The sequence below is a fragment of the Saimiri boliviensis genome, chromosome 2 (genome assembly GCF_048565385.1).
Source record: "Saimiri boliviensis isolate mSaiBol1 chromosome 2, mSaiBol1.pri, whole genome shotgun sequence".
Taxonomy (NCBI): domain Eukaryota; kingdom Metazoa; phylum Chordata; class Mammalia; order Primates; family Cebidae; genus Saimiri; species Saimiri boliviensis.
Window position 1 is genome coordinate 150,078,486 of NC_133450.1, and position 27,155 is coordinate 150,105,640.

General features: G+C 39.4%; 1 protein-coding gene across 3 annotated transcripts in view; it reads right to left on the reverse strand.

Moving 5' to 3' along the window:
• The window catches only part of TMC1 (transmembrane channel like 1), a 475,132-nt gene that overhangs the window by 199,293 nt on the left and 248,684 nt on the right, over positions 1-27,155 (reverse strand). Inside the window, exon 1 of one of the 3 annotated variants that reach the window (XM_074394668.1) lies at positions 11,106-14,297. The exons of the other annotated variants lie outside the window; for them this stretch is intronic. Coding sequence (XP_074250769.1) covers positions 11,106-11,145 — 40 coding nt within the window. The 5' untranslated portion in view covers positions 11,146-14,297. Of the gene's footprint in view, positions 1-11,105; positions 14,298-27,155 lie in introns of those variants that run through there. 3 annotated transcript variants of the gene reach the window in all.

Genomic DNA, 27,155 nt, shown 5'->3' on the forward strand with positions numbered 1-27,155 from the left:
CCCAAATCTGACACATAGTAACTCTGTGAGCTTTGCCAGTCATCACTGGCCCTCTCCATGGGTGAAGACTGAGGGCAGCTTTCTGTCAATTTACTCCCTGCACATTTATTTCTCGCATTTTTTCATTCAGCCAATGCTATAGAGAAGCCACACATGGCAGGTCCTGTCCAAGCAAGGCAATGAACACCATGCTCTGTATTATTACTGACTCTTTCCAGTTTTTCTGTACAGAACAGGTTCAAAAAGGGGTGTGATCAAAGTAAGCAGCCGGCAGGGGGCTGCTGCAGGTCAGTGAGCATGAGCGTCGATGGTGGCCCAGACCAGAACGACAGCAGTGGACACTGCAAGAGGTAGACGAATTCCAGACTAGTCAAGCCACCGGATGAACTGGAAGAGCAGTTAGAGGAGAAAGCCAAGGAAAGGAAGTTTCAAAAATAAACTTCCTGGCCTCTAGGTTCCAGTTACTTAGGGAATGAATGCAGACATTGTAATGTGTGGGGAGTGATAGATGATTAATGTATAAAGAAATATATAAGATTTTTAAAGTAGAAGACAAAACAGAGTATAAGGTAGAGAGGGACTGGGATAGTGTGGGCAGGCAGTGGGGGAGGAGGGAAAGTATATGTTTCAGAGAGGAGATCACGATAGCATCTTCTAAGTTGTCCTTGAGCTGATCGGGAATGGTGGGGGTGGGGGGTGATGGGAGGCAGCATAATCAGTATCTACACAGCTTCAGAAGAGCACCATGAGAATTACAGCAATTCAAGAAATTTCCCTAGAACTCTACTTTAAAATGTACTACGCCACCACTTACGTGCTAAACTATTTTATTTTTTAAAAAGACTAACACAATCCATGATTCCATATTAATGGAATACTAATTCTCTTGTACTTTTCCAGTTCTGAAGAAATCTGAATCAACCACCTCCAAGGATGTGGCTTGAACAACTTAGAATAAACAAGATGTTTTCACTGACTTTCTAGGATTCTTTGGTAAAATTATTTGTCAAATTACTTTCAGGCAAACTGTCAAAACACATGTATGAAGTACTCTACTAGATGCTGGGTAGAAAAAAGACTATTTACTACCCGTGGGATATTGAGATTGTCTTAGTGATCTCTGGGAAACAAGGCTTCTAATATTATAATAATTTAGTCATCTATACTGACGTTAGAAGAATGACTAAAAGAGTTGAATGATCATAACCGCAGAGAGATTTAAAACATTGAACAGCTCAGAAGACTACCATTTTCAAACCGTGAATCTTTTAGGAGGTCCTACTTTCAAAGTACACTGGAGACCTGGAGGAAATCCACCGACTGGGGATGGAAACCAGGCAGAGCCATGGGGAGGATTCAGACTGCTTGGATTATCAGGGTGAAGAATGTATAGACTAGGAAAGTCTTGTGTAAGTGAAAAAGGTCCAGTACTCAGAACAAAGAGATCTCTATGGCAGACTTCTCCATACTGAAGAACTAAAATAGGCTCTTAAAAACAACAACAAATAATAATAATAAGCATTTTAGTAATCTGGCCCTGTGAAATTTCTGACCTTCCACAATGTGGCAATTCCTCAATGACCTAAAAATAGAAATCCCATTTGACCCAGCAACCCCATTACTGGGTATATATCCAAAGGATTATAAACCATTCTACTATAAGGACACATGCACACCAATGTTCATTGCAGCACTGTTTACAATAGCAAAGACCTGGAACCAACCCAAATGCCCATCGATGATAGACTGGATAGGGAAAATGTGGTACACATACACCATGGAATATTACGCGGCCATCAAAAACGATGAGTTCGCGTCCTTTGTAGGGACATGGATGAATCTGGAAACCATCATTCTCAGCAAACTGACATAAGAGCAGAAAATCAAACACCGCATGTTCTCACTCATAGGCGGGTGTTGAACAATGAGAACACATGGACACAGGGAGGGGAGCACTGCACACTGGGGTCCATAGCGGGGAAATGGGGGAGGGACAGGGAGGTGGGGAGGTGGGGAGGTGGGAAGAGATAGCATGGGGAGAAATGACAGATACAGGTGCGGGAAAGGAAGGCAGCAAACCACACTGCCACGTGTGTACCTATGCAACAATCTTGCATGTTCTTCACAGGTACCCCCAAACCTAAAATGCAATTAAAAAAAAAAGAAAAGAAAAGAAATTTCTGACCTTCCAAAAATAAACACATTGGCTGACACTGGTGAATAGCAAATATCTGAAATGATTTTGAAAACCAAAGACGGCTGCTGACATTTTTGCCTATCTCTCTGACATTTTTTTCTCATTAGCTGATTGAAAAAGAAAAAAGGAAAAAAATCAGAGTTCTAGGCTTCTTCTACAGAGCAGGGTTTCTCAGTAACAGCACTATTAACATTTTGGACTGAATAACTCTTTTTGTGGAGGCTGTCTTCTGAATTGGAGAACATTTGCAGTCTCTCTTGGCATCTGCCCACAACACCAATAGCATCAGCTTCTGAGTTGTAACAACCAAAATTGTCTCCAGACATTGCCAAATGTCCTTTGGGGAATAAAATCAATAGTTGAGAAGCTCTGCACTGGGGTGATGTGCTACTATATACCACAGATTCAAAAGAACCACACATTGCTGATTTTTTTTTTTTTTTTTTTTGAGATGGAGTCTTACTCTGTCACCCAGGCTGAAGTGCAGTGGTGCAATCTCAGCTCACTGCAACCTCCATCTCCCGGGTTCAAGAAATTCTCCTGCCTCAGCCTCCTGAGTAGCTGGGATTACAGGCATGCACCACCAACCCTGGCTAATTTTTGTATTTAATTTTATTTTATTTTTAGTAGAGACAGGGTTTCACCATGTTGGCCAGGCTGGTCTCGAATTGCTGACCTCAGAGTGGTCCGCCCACCTTGGCCTCCCAACATGCAAGGATTATAGGCATGAGCCACCACACCTGGCTTAAGAACATTTTTCAAAAATCTTCAGAGCAAGTAGAGAAATAAACAAATTTTTTTTTAAAGCTTCCAGGTTGCTGAACACATGTAGGAGTTGAGAGGATGATGAGCCCAAGGGTTTATGGAAGCTTCGTGCCCCTTCCCACATACAATGCCCTGTGCATCTCTTCCATCTAGTTGTTCCTGATTTGTCATTTCCTTTTGAAGTAAACTGGTAATCTAATAAGTAAACTGTTTTCCTAAGTTCTGTGAACCATTCCAGCAAATGGTCAAATCTGAGGAGGAGGTCCTGGGAACCTCTAATGTTATTTCCACCCAGTCCAAAGCACAGGTGAAAACCTGCACTTTCCATTCTCTCACTTCAAGAGGGGCCATGAAACTACCTTTGCAAAAATTATGACAGTGAGAGAAATCTGACATAGCTGACTCCCTCTTTCTTCTAATATCACAAGCTAACTGCCTTTGTTAACTTTAAACCAAAGATGGTAACAGTCCCTTTCTGAAATTAATCTCCTCTTAGGTGGGTGGCTGAAATTGCCTTTGTAAGACTAATGAAACTACACAAGGTTGGGATTATGAGAAGGAACTGAATTCTGCTCAGATGTAGGTATAGTTAAACAATAACTAGCCATTGTTCCCTAGCTTGCCTTTCCATAATAGCTTACTGCTCAAGAATCATGTAGCCAGAGGTCACAAGATTTTCAACTTCCCCACTTTCTCCTATAGATAATATCACTATTGTCAAAATCTAAGATTGGTCTCTGAGATATTTTTAAACTTTCACATTCTGGCAACTAATCAACTCCACCTGGACCTGTGACTCATGCCAAGGAATTAACTCCCACACAGAAACGTCCACCCAGAATCTGACTCAGCATGCAAAGACAGTTTGGATACTCCTATGATTTCATCCACAACTAATCAGCAGCACTCATTCCCTAGCCCCCTGTCTGCCAAATTATCCTTAAAATCCCTAGCCCCTGAGCTCTTAGGGAGGCAGATTTAAGAATGATCTCCCATCCTTCCACCTGGTTGGCCTTGTGATTATTAAACCCTTTCTCTACTGCAACACCACTGTCTCTATGTATTGTAGTAGGCAAGAATAACCCACTTGGGCCATTACAGACAGACTTATGACACTGAGCTATTAGTCCATGGGATCTGATGCTGTTTCCATGTAGATGATGTCAGAACTGAACTGAATTATAGGACATCTAATAGGTGTCTGACAAACTGATATAGGAAAAAACCCCACACATTTAGGGACTAGAAGTTTTGAGTTGTAGTAGTAGTGGAGGAAATGGAATTCATTTCTTTAGTTCGTATAGAGAATTTTTTTTTCCAGAACATGTAATAGGATTGTGTCTTGTGCCAGTCAAAAAAAAAAGTTATATGCATTAACTCATTTAAGCGTCACCTCAAGCAAATTGAGTAGGAACAATCAATAAACTAATTTTATAGAATAAGAAAATGAAGGTCAAAGTCAACTGACAGACCTTGGATTTGGAACCAGACAGTCTGACTCCGACTCCCATTTCCTTAACCACCTATGACATGACAGGCATGGATCAGGAGTCTTCCATCATCCAATTTTGGCAGAACCTGGTTACCATACAGTATGTGGTCCCTATAACAGTGGAGGGTGACAGCTACATTACTTAAAATCACCTAGGCATGTGGCAGAAAACTGATTTACCTGTCTAACAAAATAGCCATCCAACATGGCAACAAAGTCTACCTCAAGTGTGAAGTAAATAACTGGTTAACAAAAATACATTTTCTATACCACGAACAGAGAAGAAAGCAGAAAAGTTAGGGACAGGCTTTCCCTTTAAGCAACATGATATGTCAGGTTTAGAGTGGACCCATGATTTTATTGAACAAACTGGGTAAGAAAAAACTTCACTTATTCTTTTAAATGTTAACATTCTCATTATTAAAAGTCTTATTTCAAATCATCTCTTGGTAACCAAAATACACTGAAGCTCATTTTCTTTTGTTACATTTATCTTACTTTTTTGCAAAATAGTGTCTATGTTAGAAAGCTTCTACTTCTAAAATGTATCTTCCTGTTGCCTTTACCAGTGAGAGAGGTCTGTTCTAATCTTAAATACCTGCCTTATTATCTGATCCTGGTAAAGCATGCATATAAGTTTCCAAGTTCTTCTGGGATTCAGTATTTTTCATAAGAAAAGCTAGAGTTCAGTTTTGGTTTCTTTATTGGCCAACTTCTTACTACTGCCTGAGTACTTATTTTTGTTAAAACGTTATACTTAATATAGTTTAAAGAATGTTTTTGTAGCACATCTTTGTTGTTGTTGTAATTCTTTTTATTGGAATTTGTGAACCTTTTCAATCTGCCTACTTTGATCGTTTTCAATGCAGGGTCATTTTCTTCTATTATATCTTCCATACTTGTCCTGTTTGTATTATCTTTGTTGGTTCCTTAGGAATATGTACAGTTCTTAGATGCAGCTTCTAACTCCATATTCTGTCCTCTCTATCCATTACCTTTCTTTTTGCATCCCCTTGTCCTCTTACCCTACACCCTGGAGAAACTTCTCAAGTCTGTTCCCCATGTGTGTCCTCCAGTATGGAGTCTGCTCCTTGCTCCCTCAATGTGTTCTTATCAATATTTTTTTTTTTAATTTTGATTGCCTGTAACACCGAATTTAACATGTATTTATATACCAATCACATTTCTTCTTTAGGAAAATATGACTTTCGCAGTGTGTCTTTAAAAGACAGATACCCCAAGCCAGGTGCAGTGGCTCACGCCTGTAATCCCAATACTTTGGGAGGCTGAGGCAGACGGATCACCTGAAGTCAGGAGTTCAAGACCAGCTTGGCCAACATGGAGAAATCCCTTCTTTACTAAAAATACAAAAAAATAGCCAGGGATGGTGGTAGGCACCTGTAATCCCAGATACTCAAGAGACTGAGGCTGGATAATCTCTTGAACCCAGGAGGTGGAGGTTGCAGTGAGTCAAGATCGTGCCATTGCATTCCATCCTGGGAGACAGAGTGAGACTCCATCTCTCTCTCGCTCTCTCTCTCTCTCTCTCTCTCTCTCTCTATATATATATATATATATATATATACACACATATATATATGAATGGTTCTCTGAATATGTATATATATATATATATATATATATATATGTATATATATAAAAGACAGATACTGCAAAACAGAAGGAAAATATCTATCATATAAAGACAATTTTAAAAGGTTATGATCATTCCAAAAAGTAGAATTTCTACTATTCCCATCTCATGGACTTGCATTCTCATTTCTCATCATCTGCCACACTTAACCACTATTTTCTAGTTAAACTCTTTGCTATGTCTCACATAAGTCATATGTTCTGAAGCTCTTGACTTTGTCTATGTTGTTCCCTTTATCTCAAGTGTCCTTTGCCTTCTCACACACACACACACACACACACACACACAGAACCTGTGGCCTTTGTCAGGCTCCAGTAGTACCTTATTATCACTCCCATTGCACCTAACATTCTGCATCATAATCATTAATACTCTTTTAGTCTTCCCCACTAGCCCATGGGTTCCTTGAGGGCAAGGCCACCTTATGGTTGATCTCTAGATTCTGCAATATTTATCACCATGACCGGAGTAAAACAGAAGTTTAATGAATGGTTCTCTGAATATGGACAGTAGTGAGTAATAAACACAACTACAACTACCTTCCTAGCTGTAAAACTGAGGGCTATTCTCAGTTATTGTCGTGACTCTGAGGGGCAGCTTGTTTGAGTGGAAAGCCTATAAGCTTCAGAGTCATCAGACTTAGGTTCAAACTCCCAACTCTGCCATTCACATTCACAGGCTCAATGTCATAGGAATAATTACCTAATATCTTTGAGACCCTGTTGGAACAAATGGTGATCATAAAGCATACCTTATAAAATTATTTTGAATATAGAAGAGAAAATGAACATAGGTAAAGAACATGACATATAGTAGTGGCTCAATAAATAGTAGACATTTTTCTAGTTATTGCTAATTAGTAAGACTATTTCCATTATGATAAATATTAACACATTTTTTAAAAACTGATTCTTACATATTTTCCTTTGCATCATCAAGTCAATAAGACAAGGCCAATTTTACTATACACATTCTTGTCCCTAGACAGAAATATTTCTTTTTTTTTTAAGTAAGTCAGGAAAAGTATTGGATCTAATCACAATTTTGAAAAATACAAATTATATTTTCTTCCAAAGGCAACAGAAATAAGGTTCTCTGTAAAATAACACATGATCTAATTATCTGCTACCTAATTTTTTTTTTGTTTGCCTCATTAATTTTGCTGAAAGTATTTAGGGATCTGAAATTACTATAAATAAAAATACCACAATCCCTGATGGCAGAAGCAAAGAACTTTTGGAACATGCTCTACTTTCCACTTCTAAAAATAGATTTACTTGGGCCACACTAAAGAAGCGTGTGAAATCTGCCCTACTGTAAATCAGATGTAAACTGGTGGTCCACTTGGCACAAGGGTGTGCCCACACACATGCAAGTACACACGTACACACACCAAAAACACTCTGAAACATGGCTTCTTCTATTTATCACGTAGCCATGATTCATGTGTGCCTTCCATGAAGCTAAAAGGCACTCTGCATCCATCTGCCAACCAGATGAACACAGGAAAAGTCACAAAGACTACACAATTGAGGATGACACAAGTATTTGTTCAGAATGTACCTGCCAAGATCTTTTTCCCTCTCCCGCTACCTCAAACTTTATCCCAAGCTGTTTTTAAGCCCCACATGCTACAGTTTTCCCTTCAAATGACAGCTCAGACAATCTCCCCAGGATTTCACAATCCCAGGCCTCATTCCATGCAATCCTGCATGATTAAACGTAGCATGCAAAAGGCCCTAGTACAATACTAGGCACCAAAACGTGCTCAATATGAAACTGTCTCCTTACTACCTTCCCTTCCCCACCTCCTTCAGCATTCACCAGATCACTCCACATGGACATTCCTTCCCCCACAGACTCAAAGTTGCTTCCCCAAGCAAAGATTCTCAGATGCAGAAAAGCACCGGGAGTTTCCCATTTTAGAGTCTTCTGGCATCCTAAAATATATATTTTAAAAAGCCAACACGGCTATTTTAAAATAATAAAACCTTTTTTTAAAAAGTGGGGGAAAAAAAACAACTTTTACATTTAAATGGTGTTTTTAAATACAAAACACTCTATAGTGTTATTTACAGGGTAACTACAGGATTTGTTAAAAAGATGCCACAGACAAGAGTAGCCAAGGAATGCAACAGGAGTTTAAACTGCAGGCTACGTGGCCTCTTCCAAATCTGTCAATTGCATTTCTGTCTGTGTGTACAATCTCATTTGGAAATGACATTTGAAATATAAATTTCAAGCTCTTTGAAATGTAAACTCTTCGTTTAAAGGCCTTACTCTCACTCACTCCTGTCCTTGTCATAATGCTTGCCTCCAAGCACCTCCTGCAAGGAAACCACAAGCAAGTAATGAAGAAAATAGGGTAAGACTTACCCTGAAAAAAGGTGGGAAAGAGAGGCTTAGAGGAGCCAAATGAGGCCACTGCATTGGGATCTACTTATGGATGGAATTAGAGGAATTTCTTTCCACAGCCTCCTAGCAACACATTCACTGTTGTGAAGGAGGCCTTGACCCCCACTGGGATAAGCAGAGACCCATACCAACCTCCCAGGAGGGTGAATTAAAACAGGATCTCTGACAATCAAGCCAATGAATTAGCAGGGTATGACTAGAATAATGCTCCCCAGATTGCTCTGGCAAAAGTAAGCTATTCCTCCTGCAGAGAGGCCTTAAGAGTTTATACCTCTTAAACTGAGACTGTTTTTCTGAAGTAATTACAAGGCACCAATGGACACTGAATGCTGGGTACTATTTTAAATGATGAACTATTTTAATTGCAAGAGAAATAAACAATAAAAGATTTAAAGTGATTACTATGATGACAGACCAAAAAAAAAAAAAAAAAAAAACCACCACCACAGTATACATTTATGACTCAGACCTACAGATTAAAGTATAACATTAAAAATACACCAGGGTGGGCCGGGCGCGGTGGCTCAAGCCTGTAATCCCAGCACTTTGGGAGGCTGAGGCGGGTGGATCACGAGGTCAAGAGATCGAGACAGTCCTGGTCAACATGGTGAAACCCCGTCTCTACTAAAAATACAAAAAATTAGCTGGGCATGGTGGCGTGTGCCTGTAATCCCAGCTACTCAGGAGGCTGAGGCAGGAGAATTGCCTGAACCCAGGAGGCGGAGGTTGCGATGAGCCGAGATCGCGCCATTGCACTCCAGCCTGCGTAACAAGAGCAAAACTCCACCTCAAAAAAAAAAAAAAAAAAAAAATACACCAGGTATGATCCACGCTATTGTGGAATTGTAGAGTTTACGATGTGATATGATAGTTCTAGGCATTTTAATAATGTGGCAGACAGCGCGGATTTGGCATTCTTCTTATCTTCTTACTCCTCCTTACCTCATTGCATTCTGGTTCCTGCCCTATCACTCCCTAGCCCCCAATTTCCCTCAAACTGCATTTGTCAACAATGAAAGCTCATTGGTGCTGAATCAATCTTGTCTTACTCCATCTCTCTCCATAGCATTTAACTCTGTGGACAACACTCTCCTTTCTGAAATACTCTGATTCTTGGTTTCCTGGACATCATCTCTGGGATGGATACCATTTGATCACCTTATTCACTCCTCTGTCTACTTGCAAATACTACTTTATTTCTTCCTAGTCTCTTCAGTGTTGTTACTAAAGGTGCTACTGTCAGCTCTTTATCTTTTTTCTTTCTCAATGTATATTATCTTTCAGGTGATGTCATCCATTCAAATGACTTCAAGTGCTTTCTCCTTTATAAAGGACTTCCTTCCTGATCCATATCTCCAAGCCAAACAATTCTCCTTAGCTCCAGACCTCTAGAGCCAACTGCCTGTCAGACACCTGCATCAATGACTTATTACTGTAGGAAAACCTCCCCCTGAATAGTGGCTTCAATCAATGCTAATTATGTATTTTATTTTCGAATCTAGAGGTTGACTGGGTTCAACAAAGCAGCCCTTCTTCAGGGTCTCTCATGCAATTGTGGTCAGACAGTAACTGGGGCTGAAATTACCTCAAAGACTCCTTCATTTGAATGTCTGTCTCCTGGGCTGGGAAGATTTGACTAGCTGGAGGCTTGAACTCCAAACCATCTCTCTTTCATATAGGTATACAGCCACTCTATGTGGTGGCCTCAGAGTAGCCAGACTTCTTAAATGGCAATAAAAGCTCAAGAAGAAAATATCAGCCCCTCATGTTCAGAACTGATCTGACATTCACAGCCAAGTCATGTCATCTCTTCTTGGACATAAACAATCTTATAGAATACCAACCTCAGACAAAGTTACTATGAAACAAAGATAAAATGAAACAAAACAAGCCTACTTCACAATTTGTGTAAGGACAGACAAAACAAGGTCACTATGCCACCTAGAAAATGCCCAACCCTAGAATTCTAGAAGTACTCCCATTTTCTGAGAGCATTTAATCTAGACCAAACCCCTGGTTCCTTCAACCTTCTCCCAAATCACCCAACTAAAGCCCAAATCTTATAATAGGTTTTTTCTAACACCTTCTTAATGAGATATCCTATGGTTCCCCCTGGTGCATGTTCTCCTGCTACAATGAACAATAAATCCAATTTGTTTAGCTGCAGGTGTGTTCCTGGAAGGCTTTAGTTGAAGGACACTTACAGCTCCCAGAGTGTCTCCAGAGAAACCAACATGGGCTTTTGTAAACTAGCCTTGGACATCACGCTGTTGCATTCTATTCATCAGATCTGTCACAAAGGCCCACTTAGGTTCAAGGGGAGGAGATACAGACATCATCTTTTGATGGAAACAGTGTCAAAGAATTTTCAGACATGTTTTAAAACTATCACAACATCTATATTCAGAGGCCCCACAGCCACTTAATAGTCATCAGTTCCAATACTGAACACACGATCCATTCTCCTGTTTTCGTACCTTTCCCTAGGATTCACTTGGCCTCATTTGTCCCCAGGACTTGGCCAGTTCCTCAGTGGAAAATCCAGGTCATCCTCACTACTTCTCACTCATCTCATCACTCACCAAGTTGGTCTTTTAGGGTAGTTGCACTTGAGCCACACATTTTCAGAACACACTGCAGGTGACTTATGGGTTTGAGCAGCTGCGCCACCTGAACCTGTTCATGTGGTCCACAGGAAGCTTCCACAACTGCTACCTACAAGTAATCAATGGTGGAGGAAACAGGTCAGGCCTAGTGCATAATTGGGTTAGTATAATTTATTGCCTCTAGCCAGAGATAGTCTGCTGTTGCATTTCATCCTCACATAAGGTGGCCCCAAAGAAGAGAGATAAAGGGAAATCCTCCCGGTGGGCGAAACTACAAGCAATACACTTGGTTACCCACTTCATATGGAAGAATGGACCAGATCCTTAAGTATGCACTAGCTTCTAAGCAGTAGTGAATGGCTTGACCATTTGGACAGAGCAAGAAAAAGAAGACTTGAAGATCAGAGAAAATGTATGGGAAAAAGTATGTGGACAATCCTATGGTAATAAACACAAAGCAGATCTCATACTACTGCTCGACTGCAGAGGAGACTCTCAACAACCATGTGCTCAGGATGATCCTTCCTGCCTCTTAGCCAAGACCTCTTTAGCCACCCCAGTTCTTGTACAGCAAAGCCCATAAACAGTGTCTCTAGTGCTGCAATGGTAGCTACTCATGGTCCAACAATCTAAGTGCCCACTCACAAAAGATAACCCAGCTATTGCCATTGCTAAATTTCTAACCTGTCAGTCACGGAATCTGATGCCAAGACCTTGACTTAGTACCATTTCTCAAGGATGCTGGCTACACAACCATCTATCAGAACCACCTGTCATGGAGGGAATATCAATTTGTCCTTATGAGAATCAACACATATTCTGACTATGTATTTACCTTTTCTTCCTGCAGTCCCTCTACCAGTACCACCATCAATGGCTCAGCAGTACCTGGTCTATCAGTATGGTGCTCCTTGCAATACAGACTAGGACCAAGATGACATTTCATAGCAAAGGAAGGGCACCACGGTGGTCATTTATCATGGGAGTCACTGCTCTTATCATTTACTCTATACCCCGGAAACATCTAAAATGAAGGAATAGCCTGGTAAAGGCTCAGTTATGGCACAGGCTTGGGGAGAAAACCTTGTGGTGAGAAATTAACTTCATGATATGGAGTATATACAACAGTAATAGCTGATACATGGTTCTCTGCCCAGTAGCTAAAATGCATGGTTCTAGGAACTAAAGAATAGAAATATGATTGAACCTGGTCATTAGAACTCCCAGTGAATGACCACAAAAGTTTGGGCATTCTGTTCCTGAAAACTCAGGTTTTCTGGATTAAAAGATCTTATTTCTTGGAGTACAGTGACATTTCTACCAAGAAACAATTAATGTCCCCACTGACCTGGAAGCTGAAATTGCCAAAAGATTACTTTGAGTTCCTTAAGCCAGTGAGCCAGCAAGCAAAGAAAACAATTGCTGTTTTGCAGAGCCCATAGACCATGATTTCCTCGAGGAGCTAGGGTTACTATACAATAGGAACAAGAAAGACCATGTCTAAACCCCAGGAAAACCAACTGCTCTGTTCATACTTTTTGACTGAGGACTTGGGGAATATTCATGATTTCCAGAGGCATCTTGGCATTTCTGTGTCCAATGACCCTAACAAATGAGCAATTACAACAAATACGAGCCAAAAATTTTTTAAAAAGAGAGAGAAAATAAATAAAACCTTTTCTTTCATTTTTGTTTTTTCTTTTGTTGTTGTTGTTGTTTTTCATTTGTTTGGTTTTTTTTTTAGATGGAGTCTCACTCTGTCGCCCAGGCTGGAGTGCAGTGGCATGATCTCAGCTCACTGCAACCTCTGCCTCCTGGGTTCAAGCAATTCTCCTGCCTCAGCCTGCCAAGTAGCTGGAATTATATAGTCTGCCACCATGCCAAGATAATTTTGGTACTTTTAGTAGAAATGGGGTTTCACCACGTTGGCCAGGCTGGTCTCAGAACTCCTGGCCTCAGGTAGTCTGCCACTCAGCCTCCTAAAGTGCTGGGATTACAGGCGTGAGCCACCACCCCCAGCCAATAAAACCCTTTCAAACAAGGGTCTGGGTCACCTAACCAGGAGAACAATAGGTAATTCAAATAATTTTACAATCAAAAAACCAATAAATAAATAAATAAATGAAAAAAAAAAAAGAAGAAAAAAACAGTTTTATGTGTGGATATCTCCTTAAATCTGTTGTTTTTGAGTCTTTAACTTCTGCATTATTCAAGGTCCAAGTGGAAGACAAAAACTATGACAATTATCTGAACAGGGAAAATTTAATATTCCAAAACTTTACTACTAAAAAATTTACTACTAAAAGACTTGGAAAATATTCACGATGTCTGCTCACAAATGTCAAAGTTCTCCTGTAAGACATTAATTTCCAGGGATGTTGTGAGGGGTCAGTAAGGGGCCCAGGCATCACGAATTTAAAAAGCAACTATTATCTGTAGGCTGAGGAAGAAGAACAGTAAAGGTACTAAGGACTAGGAGAAGCCCTCCTTGCCCCAAGACTGAGAATCAAACCTCTTCAGAGAGGTAGTAACTACCACAGGCAGTCAGCCTGCAGGAACAAAGAAACTTGACTGAGTGCACAGGCTGGCACTGATCCATGAAAGCAATCTATCATCACTGGTGGATGTGGATGGTTAGGAGCTGGTCTATAGGAGTGACCTTCCTTTGCTTGGTGTTGTGGGTGGGCCAGAGTTGGTCTATAGAAGTGGCCCACCATCTGTTGGGAAAACTGGCCAGCCATGTGCAGAAAGCAGAAACTGGATTCCTTCCTGACACCTAACACTGAAATTAACTCCAGATGGATTAAAGACTTAAACATAAAACCTAACACCATAAAAACCCTAGAAGAAAATCTAGGCAAAACCATCCAGGACATAGGTGTAGGAAAGGATTTCATGACCAAAACACGAAAAGCATTGGCAACAAAAGCCAAAATAGACACATGGGACCTAATCAAACTCCACAGCTTCTACACGGCAAAAGAAACAGTCATTAGAGTGACTCGGCAAGCAACAGAATGGGAAAAAATTTTTCCAGTCTACCCATCTGACAAAGGGCTAATATCCAGAATTTACAAAGAACTAAAGCAGATCTACAAGAAAAAAACAAGCCCATTCAAAAGTGGGCAAAGGATATAAACAGATACTTTACAAAAGAAGACATATATGAGGCCAACAAACATATGAAAAAATGCTCATCATCACTGGTCATTAGAGAAATGCAAATCAAAACCACATTGAGATACCATCTCACACCAGTTCGAATGGTGATCATTAAAAAATCTGGAGACAACAGATGCTGGAGAGGATGTGGAGAAATAGGAACACTTTTACACTGTTGGTGGGAGTGTAAATTAGTTCAACCATTGTGGAAGACAGCGTGGTGATTCCTTAAGGACCTAGAAGTAGAAATTCCATTTGACCCAGCAATCCCATTACTGGGTATATATCCAAAGGATTATAAATCGTTCTACTATAAGGACACATGCACATGAATGTTCACTGCAGCACTGTTTACAATAGCAAAGACCTGGAACCAACCCAAATGCCCACTGATGATAGACTGGACAGGGAAAATGTGGCACACGTACACCATGGAATATTATGCAGCCATCAAAAATGATGAGTTTGTGTCCTTTGCAGGGACATGGATGAACCTGGAAACCATCATTCTCAGCAAACTGACACAAGAGCAGAAAATCAAACACCACACGTTCTCACTCATAGGCGGGTGTTGAACAATGAGAACACATGGACACAGGGAGGGGAGCACTACACACTGGGGTCTGTTGGGGAAGCTAGGGGAGGGACAGCAGGGGGTGGGGAGTTGGGGAGAGAGAGCATGGGGAGAAATGCCTGATATAGGTGAAGGGAGGAAGGCAGCTAATCACAACGCCATGTGTGTACCTAAGCAACTATCTTGCATGTTCTTCACATGTACCCCAAAATCTAAAATGCAATAAAAAAAAAGAAGTGGCCTACATTGCTGGGGGGTATGAACAGGCTGAAGCTGCCCTGAAATTGTTGCTGGTAGGGAAAAATGGCCTGCAGGTGCACCTGGAACCTCTATTGCATTGCAGAGTCTCTCCAGTGCCCTCAATTGACAAAGTTGAATATCCCCCAAATTTGCAAAAGAGAAATGTCCATAGAGTCCAGCTCCAGTCACAAAAAACAAGACAAACAAGGGTGGATTTGGAGCTCAGAGACATAAACTGGTATCTGCTACCTTGCAAATTTTTGTTGTTAACAGATAAAATTATTATCAACATTCACATAATTCTTTGCAGATACCTTATGATTATTTTCCTTAGGATAGATTCCAAGAGGTAGAATTAACAAGACAAACAACATATATATATATATATATTTTAAAATATTTGAGTATAAAATAATAAAATTTCTTTATAAATGTGCCAATTTATTTTCACCCCAGGGGAGTATGAATATATGAAGTCTAAGCACAGTCTGCATGATTCTAGGAGAGTGATTTGCTAGAACAAATTCTCAGACACTGAGTGATCTTAGCTGACTGCCCAGTTTAGCCAACTTCCATTCTCTACTCATTTCCCGTACAGTCTTTTTGTAAAGAGATTTTAGTTCATTTCCTTATTAAAGTGGCTCTCAATGCAGAGATAAAACTAAAGTTCTAAGAGGAAAAGATATTTTTTTAATTTGACATGAGAATATTCACAAGCAACATTTGATTCTTAAAATAAATATAATTCAAGAAAACCAACAGCTATGTCCACACTTTTGGATTGAGGACTTGGAAAATATTCATGATGTCTGCTCACAAATGTCAAAGGTCTCCTGTAAGACACTAAGTTCCAGGGATGTTGTGAGGGTCAGGAATAACGTGTAAGGCACACAGCGGGAGTCAATAAATAGTAGCTTGATCTCCTGAGAGCATTACTGTTAAATTGCTAAGATTCCAAGGATATATGTTTTTCATTTTATTAAAGTTGTTTTCAATATGGGTGTAAATATGCCCTTTACAGCCAAGCTAAGTCTGTGCACAATAAAGTGTTATTCCCTGATGACTAGTTACAGATTGTATTGTACCTCAAGAGGTATTTCCTATACATTTGTGTTATCAGCTATGAAAGGACCTAAGGAATAAGGGCAATTTACCATTTTAAAGAAATTAACTTCATAAGGGAATCCTTCTGCTAAGCAGCTCACTTGGTTGCCTTGTAGACTGACATGAATCAGTCCCAATACAGTTAATGAAACGTTCTTCGGCACAGTGGGGTGGTGCCAGTGTTTACACCAGGCATAGTAAACTAATTTCCAGCTAACTCAAACCATAAAGCAATAGTATTTGCAGGAGTATTTAGGTGAAGAATCTCCTTCTGAGGTTAATGTCTTTAAAATAACGAATTGCCCTTATTCTTTACATCCTTTCATAGCTAACTATGGCAAGTAAAGAAAATTCCTGGAGGTACAATGTGATTACTATAAATCTACACTGGTCAGATCTTTGGATCCTTGAAAGTCAATCTCTAGCCACTTATTAATCACCCCATGATAAATTCAATTGTACCAAATTTGGCCTTTTTTTCTCCAGATTTAAAAGATAAATACAAAATTTTGCACACATAGATGAAGTATCCAGGACCATGTCAAAATAATATAAATCTGGCTGGGCATGGTGGCTCATTCCTGTAATGCCAGCACTTTGGGAGGCTGAGGTGAGAGGATCACTTGAGTTCAGGAGTTCAAGATTAGCCTGGTCAACATAGACATCATTGCTACAAAATATTTCTTTTTTTAATTAGCCAGGTATGGTGGTACACACCTATAGCCCCAGCTACTCGGGAGGCTGAGGTGAGAGGATCATTTAAGCCCAAGAAGTCAAGGCTTCAGTGAGCCATGACTGCACCACTGCACTCCAGTCTAAGCAACAGAGCCAGACCCTATCTTAATCTGATTTTTAACATATAACCACATTTTGTACTTTTGACATTTTTCTTTGCTTGACAATAACGGCCTTGAGCAAGTCACTTTGCTTTTTGGGGACTTAAAAAATTTCTTAAGTTAAATTAGATCTGAGTTTCCTACCTGGAGGATCAAATCCCTAAACAGAGGTACAAGTACTGCCTGTAGCCTAAAAAATAATGTAACTTTCCACGCATATGCTTTTGTTAAAAAAAAAAAAAAAGTTGAATTTTTATTTTTTCTGTTTAATGCTAGTTAAATAGCATATTTTGTATTAAAAATATAAAATTATACATGCCAACTGTAGAAGATTAGAACATAAAGAGAAACCAAAATACAACCACCTGTAATCCTGCCACACAGATACAGCAACTATGTACATTTCACGATTTATTCATTCAGTTTTCTTTGTATGCATATTTGTGCCTAGATTATTTTAAACAAACTGGAATATACTGCATGCATAATATTTTGTGACTAGTTGTATGTGTTTTACAACACATTATAAAAATCTTCCTAAATCATAAACTTCTTTTCTACAGCAAGTTTTAATGACATTTCTATATATGAGGGCACACTGCTAGTTTTGAATATTTAAGTTGTTTTTTTCATTATTTTAAATGCTTCTATGAACATCTGCAATATGATTAAATTTATATCATAACAAATTAAGATTTAATTATTTATAAATATAAGCATTATTCTTAATGCTCATATTATTCCATTTCTGGACACTAGGAGCCTTTTCATGGTGGCTCCTGAGTTCTTTTGATAAAATTACTATAGTCTTTCATAGTGTATCTGCTTTTCAGTATGACAAATGTTCCAGGCACTTTTTGTATGTGTTCTGCTCTGTATCTGAAAACATCCAATTCTCCAAGGAGCCCTCATTTTTTTTAGTGGAAAATGGTATTTAGAGAGCACCATCTGGGCACTAGGACTGTTTATTGCCATTGCTACTGGCTTGGTAATTGTTGTGAGTTCTCTTCAGGAGACTGAATTTGAAAATAGTTTTTTAAAAGAAAACACATTATGAGTTTACAGTGATGTTTCCAGTTTAAATTTAAGATAACATTTTTAATGTTATCTAATATCTATACTTCCATATGTTAAGCATAAACATGATGTTAACATATGTAGTATATATATAATATTTTAAAATAACAATACAAAAATTACTATTTATTATATAATTATTGAAAACTATTTAGGATTGTTGCAGTTCTTTTTATTTATATCTCACTAGGGATACACAATCAAATCAGTACGTTTTAAAGTCACTTAAAATAATTTCTGTCTGTGTGATTATGCTACCAGCTCAACTCAGTTAGGTTAATGTGTTTCTTTTGACTTCCTTTTTATAAATTTTTCCTTTTTTATTCTATTTCTTTCTTAATTATAGAAAATACTAACTTGGTTTCAAAGTCAAATGTACTAAAAAGAGATCCAGACAGCTGGGTACAGTGGCTCACACCTATAATCCCAGCACTTTGGGAGGCCGAGGCAGGTGTATCACTTGAGGCCAGGAGGCCAGCCTGGCCAACATGGTGAAACCTAGTCTCTACTGAAAATAAAAAAATTAGCTGAGCGTAGCGATGGGCACCTGTAATCCCCAGTGATTCAAGAGGCTGAGGCAAGAAAGTCATTTGAACCCAGGAGGCAGAGGTTGCAGTAAGCCAACATCAAGCCACTGCACTCTAGCTTGGGCAATAAAGTGAGACTTCATCTCAAAAAAAAAAAAAAAAAGATAGACCCCTAGAAGTCTTGCTCCTATCCCTGTCTTCACCATCCTCTTTTCTCTGTCCCTCTGGAGATCTCTCTCTCACACACACACACACACACACACACACACCCCTTCTTGGGTAAATAGTAACCACTATTCACATTTTCTCTATTGTGGGGAACGTTCCCATGTGAGGCCTCCCGAAAACGGGCCTCACAATACTGAGGGCTCGAGCCCAGACACGGTATCCCCAGTTAACGGAGTCGAGCTATTGTAAAGCAGGAACAGAGAATGACTTAGGTTAAAGTTAAACTTGTGGGCAATTGCCAGATGGCCATGCAGTCATGAGATGCATTGTGTACCTTAATTGAGTTTTCTACTAAGACATGTTTTACTATGTGATAATTGAGTTTTCTACTAAGACATGTTTTACAACTTCGCTGATTTCCTCTAGAAGATAAATGACTTACCCTTAGATGAGACAGTGTGACCACCTGTTCTGGTTAATTAAATGACTTGCCCCTAGATGAGATAGTGTGACTACCTGTTCCGGTTAATTGTGTACCTGACTTTTCCATTGTTCTTACCCTATGATGTTGGTTTTTCTACTTTAAGATTTTCTGTACCCCTTTGTCTCACATAGGTACATACCTAAGAAAGATATATATACTGACCCTGAGCACGAATAAACTGGTTGGTAAAGCATATGCTTTTCAACCCTCCAGACCCCGTTCTGGTCTGTCATCTTTATCTTCAGCACACCCTCCTATCCAAGTAGGAACCCTCTTGCAGGTTGAGAGCTCCTGGCAGACGTGCACCCCGATACTCTATCTTGCTATTTCACTTAACAATGCTTCCTGGAGATTACTCCTGGCAGTGATCAGAAACAGATCTCATTCCTTCTCTCAGCTGTGTGATGTGGATAGAACATCTTGGGTTCAAGCAGTAAATAGCCTTGAATACAATTATTTTCATGTTTTCAGGTGCTATTACTTTTTAATTTATGTAAATGACTTATGATGAATAAAGTACAAGTTATTTTGGAACATTACTGAATTCAAGTGGTCTTATGCCATTTGGTATTATCTCATTTAATATAGCTACTTGCAGCTGCCATGATGTGACAATCAGAGAAAATCTCAAACATTTAAAAAGAGACCACATACAGGATTCCATAAGCATTTTTCATACCCAAAAGGAAATAAATGAGTATCTCTTGAAGGAAAAAATCATCCTATATAGCTCTCTAATTTTTAACTTAATTTTGCTTAAATATGTAATACAAAACAAGATATAAATGCCTTATGATTATATTCCTTGTATAACAGCAAGACTAAAAAATTTTACAAAGTCAAAACAAACAGACCTACAAAGGTAACAACATTCAAATCAACAACACTAATGTGATTTGATGGATGACGTGGCTCCCATCAAAGCTAGCCAGCTCCTTCCTTGTGAACATGCTACCGACTACAGTGGGAGTGAGAATAGCAGTGGGTGGGAGCAGATTCTTTGGAATGTGGTTCATTCATCCTTTTGTGCCCTTATAAGGATTGATTTTCCAACACTTTTCCTCTATTCACAGTCCTGTTCTGCAGTATTCTAGCCCATTCCATTATTTCGCATTTAGTTTAGGAAAATGCATCACTTACAAATGAGGTTGATATCTGCTGTGTTCTTATTGGACTTCAACAATAAAAAGATATACTCCTCAGTACTAACACAACCTCTATTGTACATTAGTACTAAGCTCTAAATTCAGTCTAATGATCCTGAACATTATATATATGTATGTAATGTGTGTTTCTGTGTATATGTATTCATTTTAGATTTCCCCATTTCACATCTTGTCATCAGCAGACCTGAGATTCAACCAAGGTCTTTCTGTTCCACTACACCAACCAGACTAAAACAGTGACCTTTCATGATCTAGAGTCATAAAGGTAGACAGTGGTTGTAATTCATTTGGAGGGGCCTTAGATCTGAATCCAGATAATTGTAGCACAGTTCTGCTGTAAACCAACTTTGTGAATTTCACCTGTCCCTGACCCTGTCACAGTTTGAGCTTCCTCATCTACAATATGAAGAGACCGCATTAAATCATTGCTAGGGCCTTTACAGTTACAATTTCTGGGAATGTTTTTTACTGGCAAACATCCCATATATGACAGAGGAATGACTCAAGTAATATTCTCCCTTTTAGCAGTGGAATTTCCAATTTCACCCCAAAGCATCAACAAATGGGATCAATAGCCAGCCACAGTGGCTCATGCCTGTAATCCCAGCACTTTGGGAGGCTGAGGTGGAGGGATCACCTGAGGTCAGGAGTTCGAGACTAGCCTGATCAACATGGTGAAACCCCATCTCTACTAAAAAAAATTAGCTGAGTGTGGTGGCAGGCACCTGTAGTCCCAGCTACTCGGGAGGCTGAGGCACAAGAATTGCTTAAACCCGGGAGCTGGAGGTTGCAGTGAGCTGAGATGGCACCATTGAACTCCAGCCTGAGTGCCTGAGTGAGACCCTCTCTCAAAGGGAAAAAAAAGGTATCAAAGCAAAAAGACAGATTGGAAAATAATTCTGTGAATTTGGGAAGTATCTATTCCAAACAATTTAATGCTAAAGGATGACCATTTGATAAAAGGATGTGTTTTTTTAAAAACCTATACATTACTATGAAATCACCACATTAAAGACATTTTGGAAATCACTTAATATAATCTCTCATTTTACAGAGGCAGTTATGTGATTTCCGTAAGATCACACAGCTTATTTGTATCACAGAAGGGACTTATTACCTGGGTTTTTAAGACTCAACATACCATAATGCCCTCAAAATTATCATCTCATATTCATCATCAAAAGTACAGAAAAGGAAAGCAGTCTAAGAGAGTGGTTGAAAATAGGCTCTAAAATTAAATTTTCTGGGTGAAAATTCCAACATATCACTGGCTGCGTGATTTTGAGCCAACTACATAACCTCTTTATGATTCAGTTTTCTTCATTTATAAAATGGAGACGACAATAAATGCACATCCCTCCAGTTTATCAAGAGAATTAAAATAGTAATTCATGTAAGTTGTTTAGTATATTGCCTGACACATAGGAAATTATAAATATTAACTAGAATTAAGATTAAACTATTTAATATACAGATCTAATCTGGTTTAATTTTGGTTTAATGTTACAACCAAATTTGGTTTAATGTTTCAATTATACTGCTTTCACTGGTATGCAGGATCAGAATTATTCTAAAATGATCTTTCAAGGATTGTAAGTTTAGAAGTTATCCTATAGTTGGCTAGGTGCGGTAGCACATTGGGAGGTCGAAGTGAGTGGATTGCCTGAGCTCAGGAGTTTGGGACCAGCCTAGGCAACATGATGAAATCCCGTCTCTACTAAAATACAAAAATATTAGCCAGGCATGGTGGCAGGCACTGTAATCCCAGCTACTCAGGAGGCTGAGACACAAGGATCCCTTGAACCTGGGAGGTGGTGGTTGCAGTGAACCAAGATCACGCCACTGCACTCCAGCCTGGGCAACAGAGCAAGAGTCTGTCTCCGAGGGGGAAAAAAAGAGAAGTTACCCTATAATAAAAGGTATGTACTAGCAAAAATGGACTCAATTTTAAGAAGATTGGACGAAGGTATAAAGCTGTTTTTCACTGTAATATTTTAAGGCCAAGTCATTCCCTTGAAAACCTTGCAAAAATTAATCACAAATTACATATAAGCAGCATTTCTTCCACTGTTTTTCTCAAGACTTTTGTCCCTCATTAAGCAGTTGATGATCTGATTTTTGCCAGTGTATAGACATTGCTTTAACATCACCACATTTAACTAACAGCAATTAAATCCACTTAACACACTGTGTATGAATTTCAAAAGGGCTTTATGACTGTTTATCTCATCTTTATGGACCTTTAAACTTAATAGCTTTGGTTGCAATAAAGAAGTACTTTCCAAGAGTTAAGCATCTCTTCAAGGCCACTGCCAGGCTTTCCAGCTGATCAAAATTATGACATCATCCAGACACAGACCTCCCTGTGTCATCGTTCTTCAAACTGGACACAAACCAACAGTGTGGGGTGGAAGTGGGAAGTGTCATGGTTGCTGGTCATTGAACAAAGACATTAGCCAAAGGAAATACCAGTTCAGTTGAGGAATACTAACGTTGAAGTTCTGCTCAGGTTCGATAGTTCTAGGCTAATACACAGGTTCATGTAAAACTCATAGTACAATAGCCCACATCAGTTACTATCTATTCCTCTCCTCCTTATTCTGAAATGTTAAAGTATCCAGTTTTAAACATAGAGCCCCAGAAGAATACAATGAAAAGGACTAGCTCACAGGCACACTGCCCAGCCTACCTTTTCCAATCACTAATTTTCCCAGCTGTCATCCTTCTTCCTTCCTGCCATTGGTAAAATGTCCCCAGTCTCTCTCAGTTCCTGAGATCTTCGTTAATCCTGTCCACTCCTCCTCCAGCTGTGACTACCAAAAATGTCTTACATTCCCAAATGTCACTTAGGGAGCTAAATTATCCCAGATTGAGACCACTCACATAGAGTAAATGGAAAACTTCATGTCGTAGATCATTGGTCTTTCAAGTATAGCCCATGGGCCAAAAGCAAAGCTCACTGCCTGTTTTTGTAAATAAGGTTTTATTGAAACACAGCTGCAGTCATTCACTTACTTAACATCTATGGCTGTTTTCTCACTGAGATAGCAGTTGAGTGGTGGTAACACAGATGTATGACCCACAAGTTTGACAACCCCCATCTCAGTTTACTGGTTTCAAAGATTTTTTTTTAAGTGATGACCATTTTTTTGTAATAAAAGATTACACAAAACTTTGTCAAAGGGTCCAAATGGAATATTCAACTTGAATAATATTCAACTTGGGTAGAAATAAAGCATACGCTGGGTAAAGTATGTAGGCAATTGCACAGGTATAGCAGGGTATAGAGAAATTTCAAGGGCCTAAGAGAAAACGGCATTATTACCAACTGTAGGCCTGAAGGGGAAAGGACCCAGATGACCCTATAGGTCACAGCAGATTATACCTTGCCTCCCATTCTCCCTCCCTGCAATCTCATGCTAGTGCTCCCGAAGGGCAAAATCCAAACAGAAGCAGGAGGGCAAAGCAGCCCACTGATAGGGTCCATATAGGTCAGCCTCCCGGATCATAATGCAGCATGGAGAAAGAAGGCAGTGGGGATGGAGCAGGACAGAAGATAGCCACATAGAGCCCTAATATATGAAACTGGTCAAACTAAATGTGCTGTGATGTTTAACAGAAGAAGATCTTGAGATCAGCACTGAGTGGTCTTTTCTCTAATCTACGATTGAAGACTCCTACAAATGGAGCTTGAAAATCCCACCCTAGAACCTCTTGGTTTTTAACTTCACTTGTATCCTTTATAAAACAAAATTCCATGTTCAGATATTTTAATGCTGTCACAAACCACAGCCCTCAAGCCTATTCTTACCATTCAAGCCTTCAACTCTCAGCCACAGACATGCTCCCCATTCCTCCCGCCCCCTACCCTCTCTGCTCATGCCCTCAAGCTGCGAAGCACTAAGAGACCATTTTAGAACACTCTATTTACTAAATTCACCACAATCTCATAATATCAAACAACAGGGACCTATCTGATGCTCAGTTTCCCATGACTTAGCTGAAACTTGCCCTTAATATCCTAATCACCAAATCCGATGGCCTTTTCCTCAAGCCTTATCAACCTTTACCTCTCTGTAGCAAAACACTTTTCCATCATTTCTTGCTTTTTGATTTACCTCTTCCTTTGGCTTCTATAGTGCCATATATTCTATGATCTTCTTATAGTTCTTTGACCAACTCTTCTTCATAACCTTCATAGGTGCTTCTAATTGAAGGAAAGATTTCTCCAAAGAACCTAATAATAAATCATGTTTCCCATAATACAAGTAAAGCTGCAACTTATAAAAACATTTCCTGATGGAATATATGTAAAATTTTAAATCTTATAAATAAGTAGTTTCCATACAACTGGTACATAACAAGACATTGTTCCCTTCAAAAATCTTCTTACATCATCCAATTCTCTTAGTATTTCCATTTACCCAGTCTTGAAACCTCAAAGTAGAGAGATAACAGATGTTTTAGAACTGGAAGGATCTTCAAAATTACCAAGCTCAATGCCACCACTCTGTATGAGAAAATTCACTTCCTCATCTCCTTGGCCTTCAGGCAAGGATTCTAAGGAAACATCCCAGATCCTGTATTTTCTAGCCTTTTTCTCCTGGCTTCAGAGACATTATTACAGCGTTAGCTCTCTCCTCTGTGAGGTGCTACCAATCAGATCTTCATCTACAGGCCTTAGTCTTGATGGTGTTTAATTTTATGCATCCACTTGACTGGGTAACAGGGTGCCCAGACATTTGGTCAAACATTATTCTAGGTGTGTCTGTGAGGGTGTTTCTGGATGAGATTAACATCTAAATCAGTAGACTGGGTAAAGCAGATTGTGGGTGGGCCTCATCCAATCTGCTGAAAGCCTGAATAGAACAAAAAGGCTGAGTAAGAAAGAATTCCTTCTGTCTGACTGCGTATTAACTGGGACCTTGGTGTTTCCTGACCTCAGACTTGAACTGAAACATTGGCTTCTTCCTGTGTCTGGAGCCTGCAGACGTTCACACTAGAACTATATCATTGGCTCGCCTGGTTCTCAGACCTTTGGACTGAGCCTGGACTACACTATTGGCTCTCCTGGGTCTCTAGGTTGCTGACTGCAGGTCTTGAGACTTGCCAGCCTCCACAATCATGTGAGCCAACTTCTTATAATGAATTATATAATAAATGTATATATCTTTATTGATTCTGTTTCTCTTGAGAACCCTGACTAATATAGTCTTCTTTCAAGCTCTAGTCCAATATTTTCAAAATCAAGTTTAAAATCTCCAACTCAAATACAAAATTAAATTTCTAAAAATTTTATTCATCATTGACTTATTCAATCACTAAGGATTTATGAAATGTCTACTACGTGCTACATGTTCTGCTAGGTATGCAAAATGGCATCCTGGTCTCAAATAGTTCACTGGGAAGTAGAGTAAATAGACATATAACAAAAATGAAAAGTTACAACTTAACAGAAATGTACAAGGCCAAGAGGTAGTCCAGAGAGCATAAAGGTGGGGTTGGTAGCAGAGCCTTCCCTGTTGCTAGGGAAGTCTTCTTGATGAGTAAGGCTTGAAGAAGAGAGGGTCACCAGGTGGGCAGAAAAGTTAATTTGATGGAAGGAAATAATATTTCAGGCAAAGGAAAAAAAGGCATGTACAAAGGAAGTGCTTGAATTGGATGCAGAAATGATAATTACATGTTGAAAAAGAGCAAGAGCTAGTCATGATTTCCAAGTATTATGAGAATAAAATCACTGACGTATAAAGATTCCCAATTTTTCCCTGCCTACCTATTAAAAAGAGTTTTGGTATAACTGAACTTAGTCTTTTCCTCCCCTCTGTCTTTCAAGGAAGTCCTGCACTGTCAGTTTGTTTTTGTTGTTGTTGTTGTTGTTTTGAGGCTTACTCTGACTGGAGCGCACTGGCACTCACTGCAACCTCCATCTCCTGGGCTCAAGTGATTATCCCACCTCAGCCTCCCAAGTAGCTGGGACAACAGGTGCAATGCCACCATGCACGGCTAATTTTTGTATTTTTAGTAGAGATGGGGTTTCACCATACTGGCCAAGCTGGTCTCGAACTCCTGACCTCAAGTGATCTGCCCACCTCGGCCTCCCAAAGTCCTGGGATTACAGGCATAAGCCACCATGCCCAGCCAGTTTGAGGTATTTTTAATAGCAAAAAAAAAAAATAGGAAAGAATGAAGGCAGAGGGGAGGGAAGGAAGGAAGGAAGGAAGGAAGGAAGGAAGGAAGGAAGGAAGGAAGGAAGGAAGGAAGGATAGAAGAAAAGGTAGAAAGAAAGGGAGGTAGGGAGAGGGAGGTGAGATGGAGAGATGGGGATGGAGGAAAGGAAGAAAAGAGGAGAGGAGTGAGGGAAGAACAGAGTATTAGCAGATGAGAAAGATCAGAGTACCTGCTAACTCTGATCTTGAGATTTTTGTTGGTGGTGGTGGTGGTGGTTTTGTTTTTATTTGGAGAAAAAAACTCTTAGAGAAAGTAACTGAATTGGTGAAGGCAGTAGATGAAAGAAGAAGAAAAATATCTATTTAAAAAATGATTACTGAGGGACTTTGTATTCTCCCTATGATGTGAGAAACAATAGCTGTATTTGAGTTATTTTAAATTTGCATTTAAACCACAGTATAACTAAAGGACTGAACCATGCATATCACCACTAAATAAACATTATAGGCATTTCCACTAA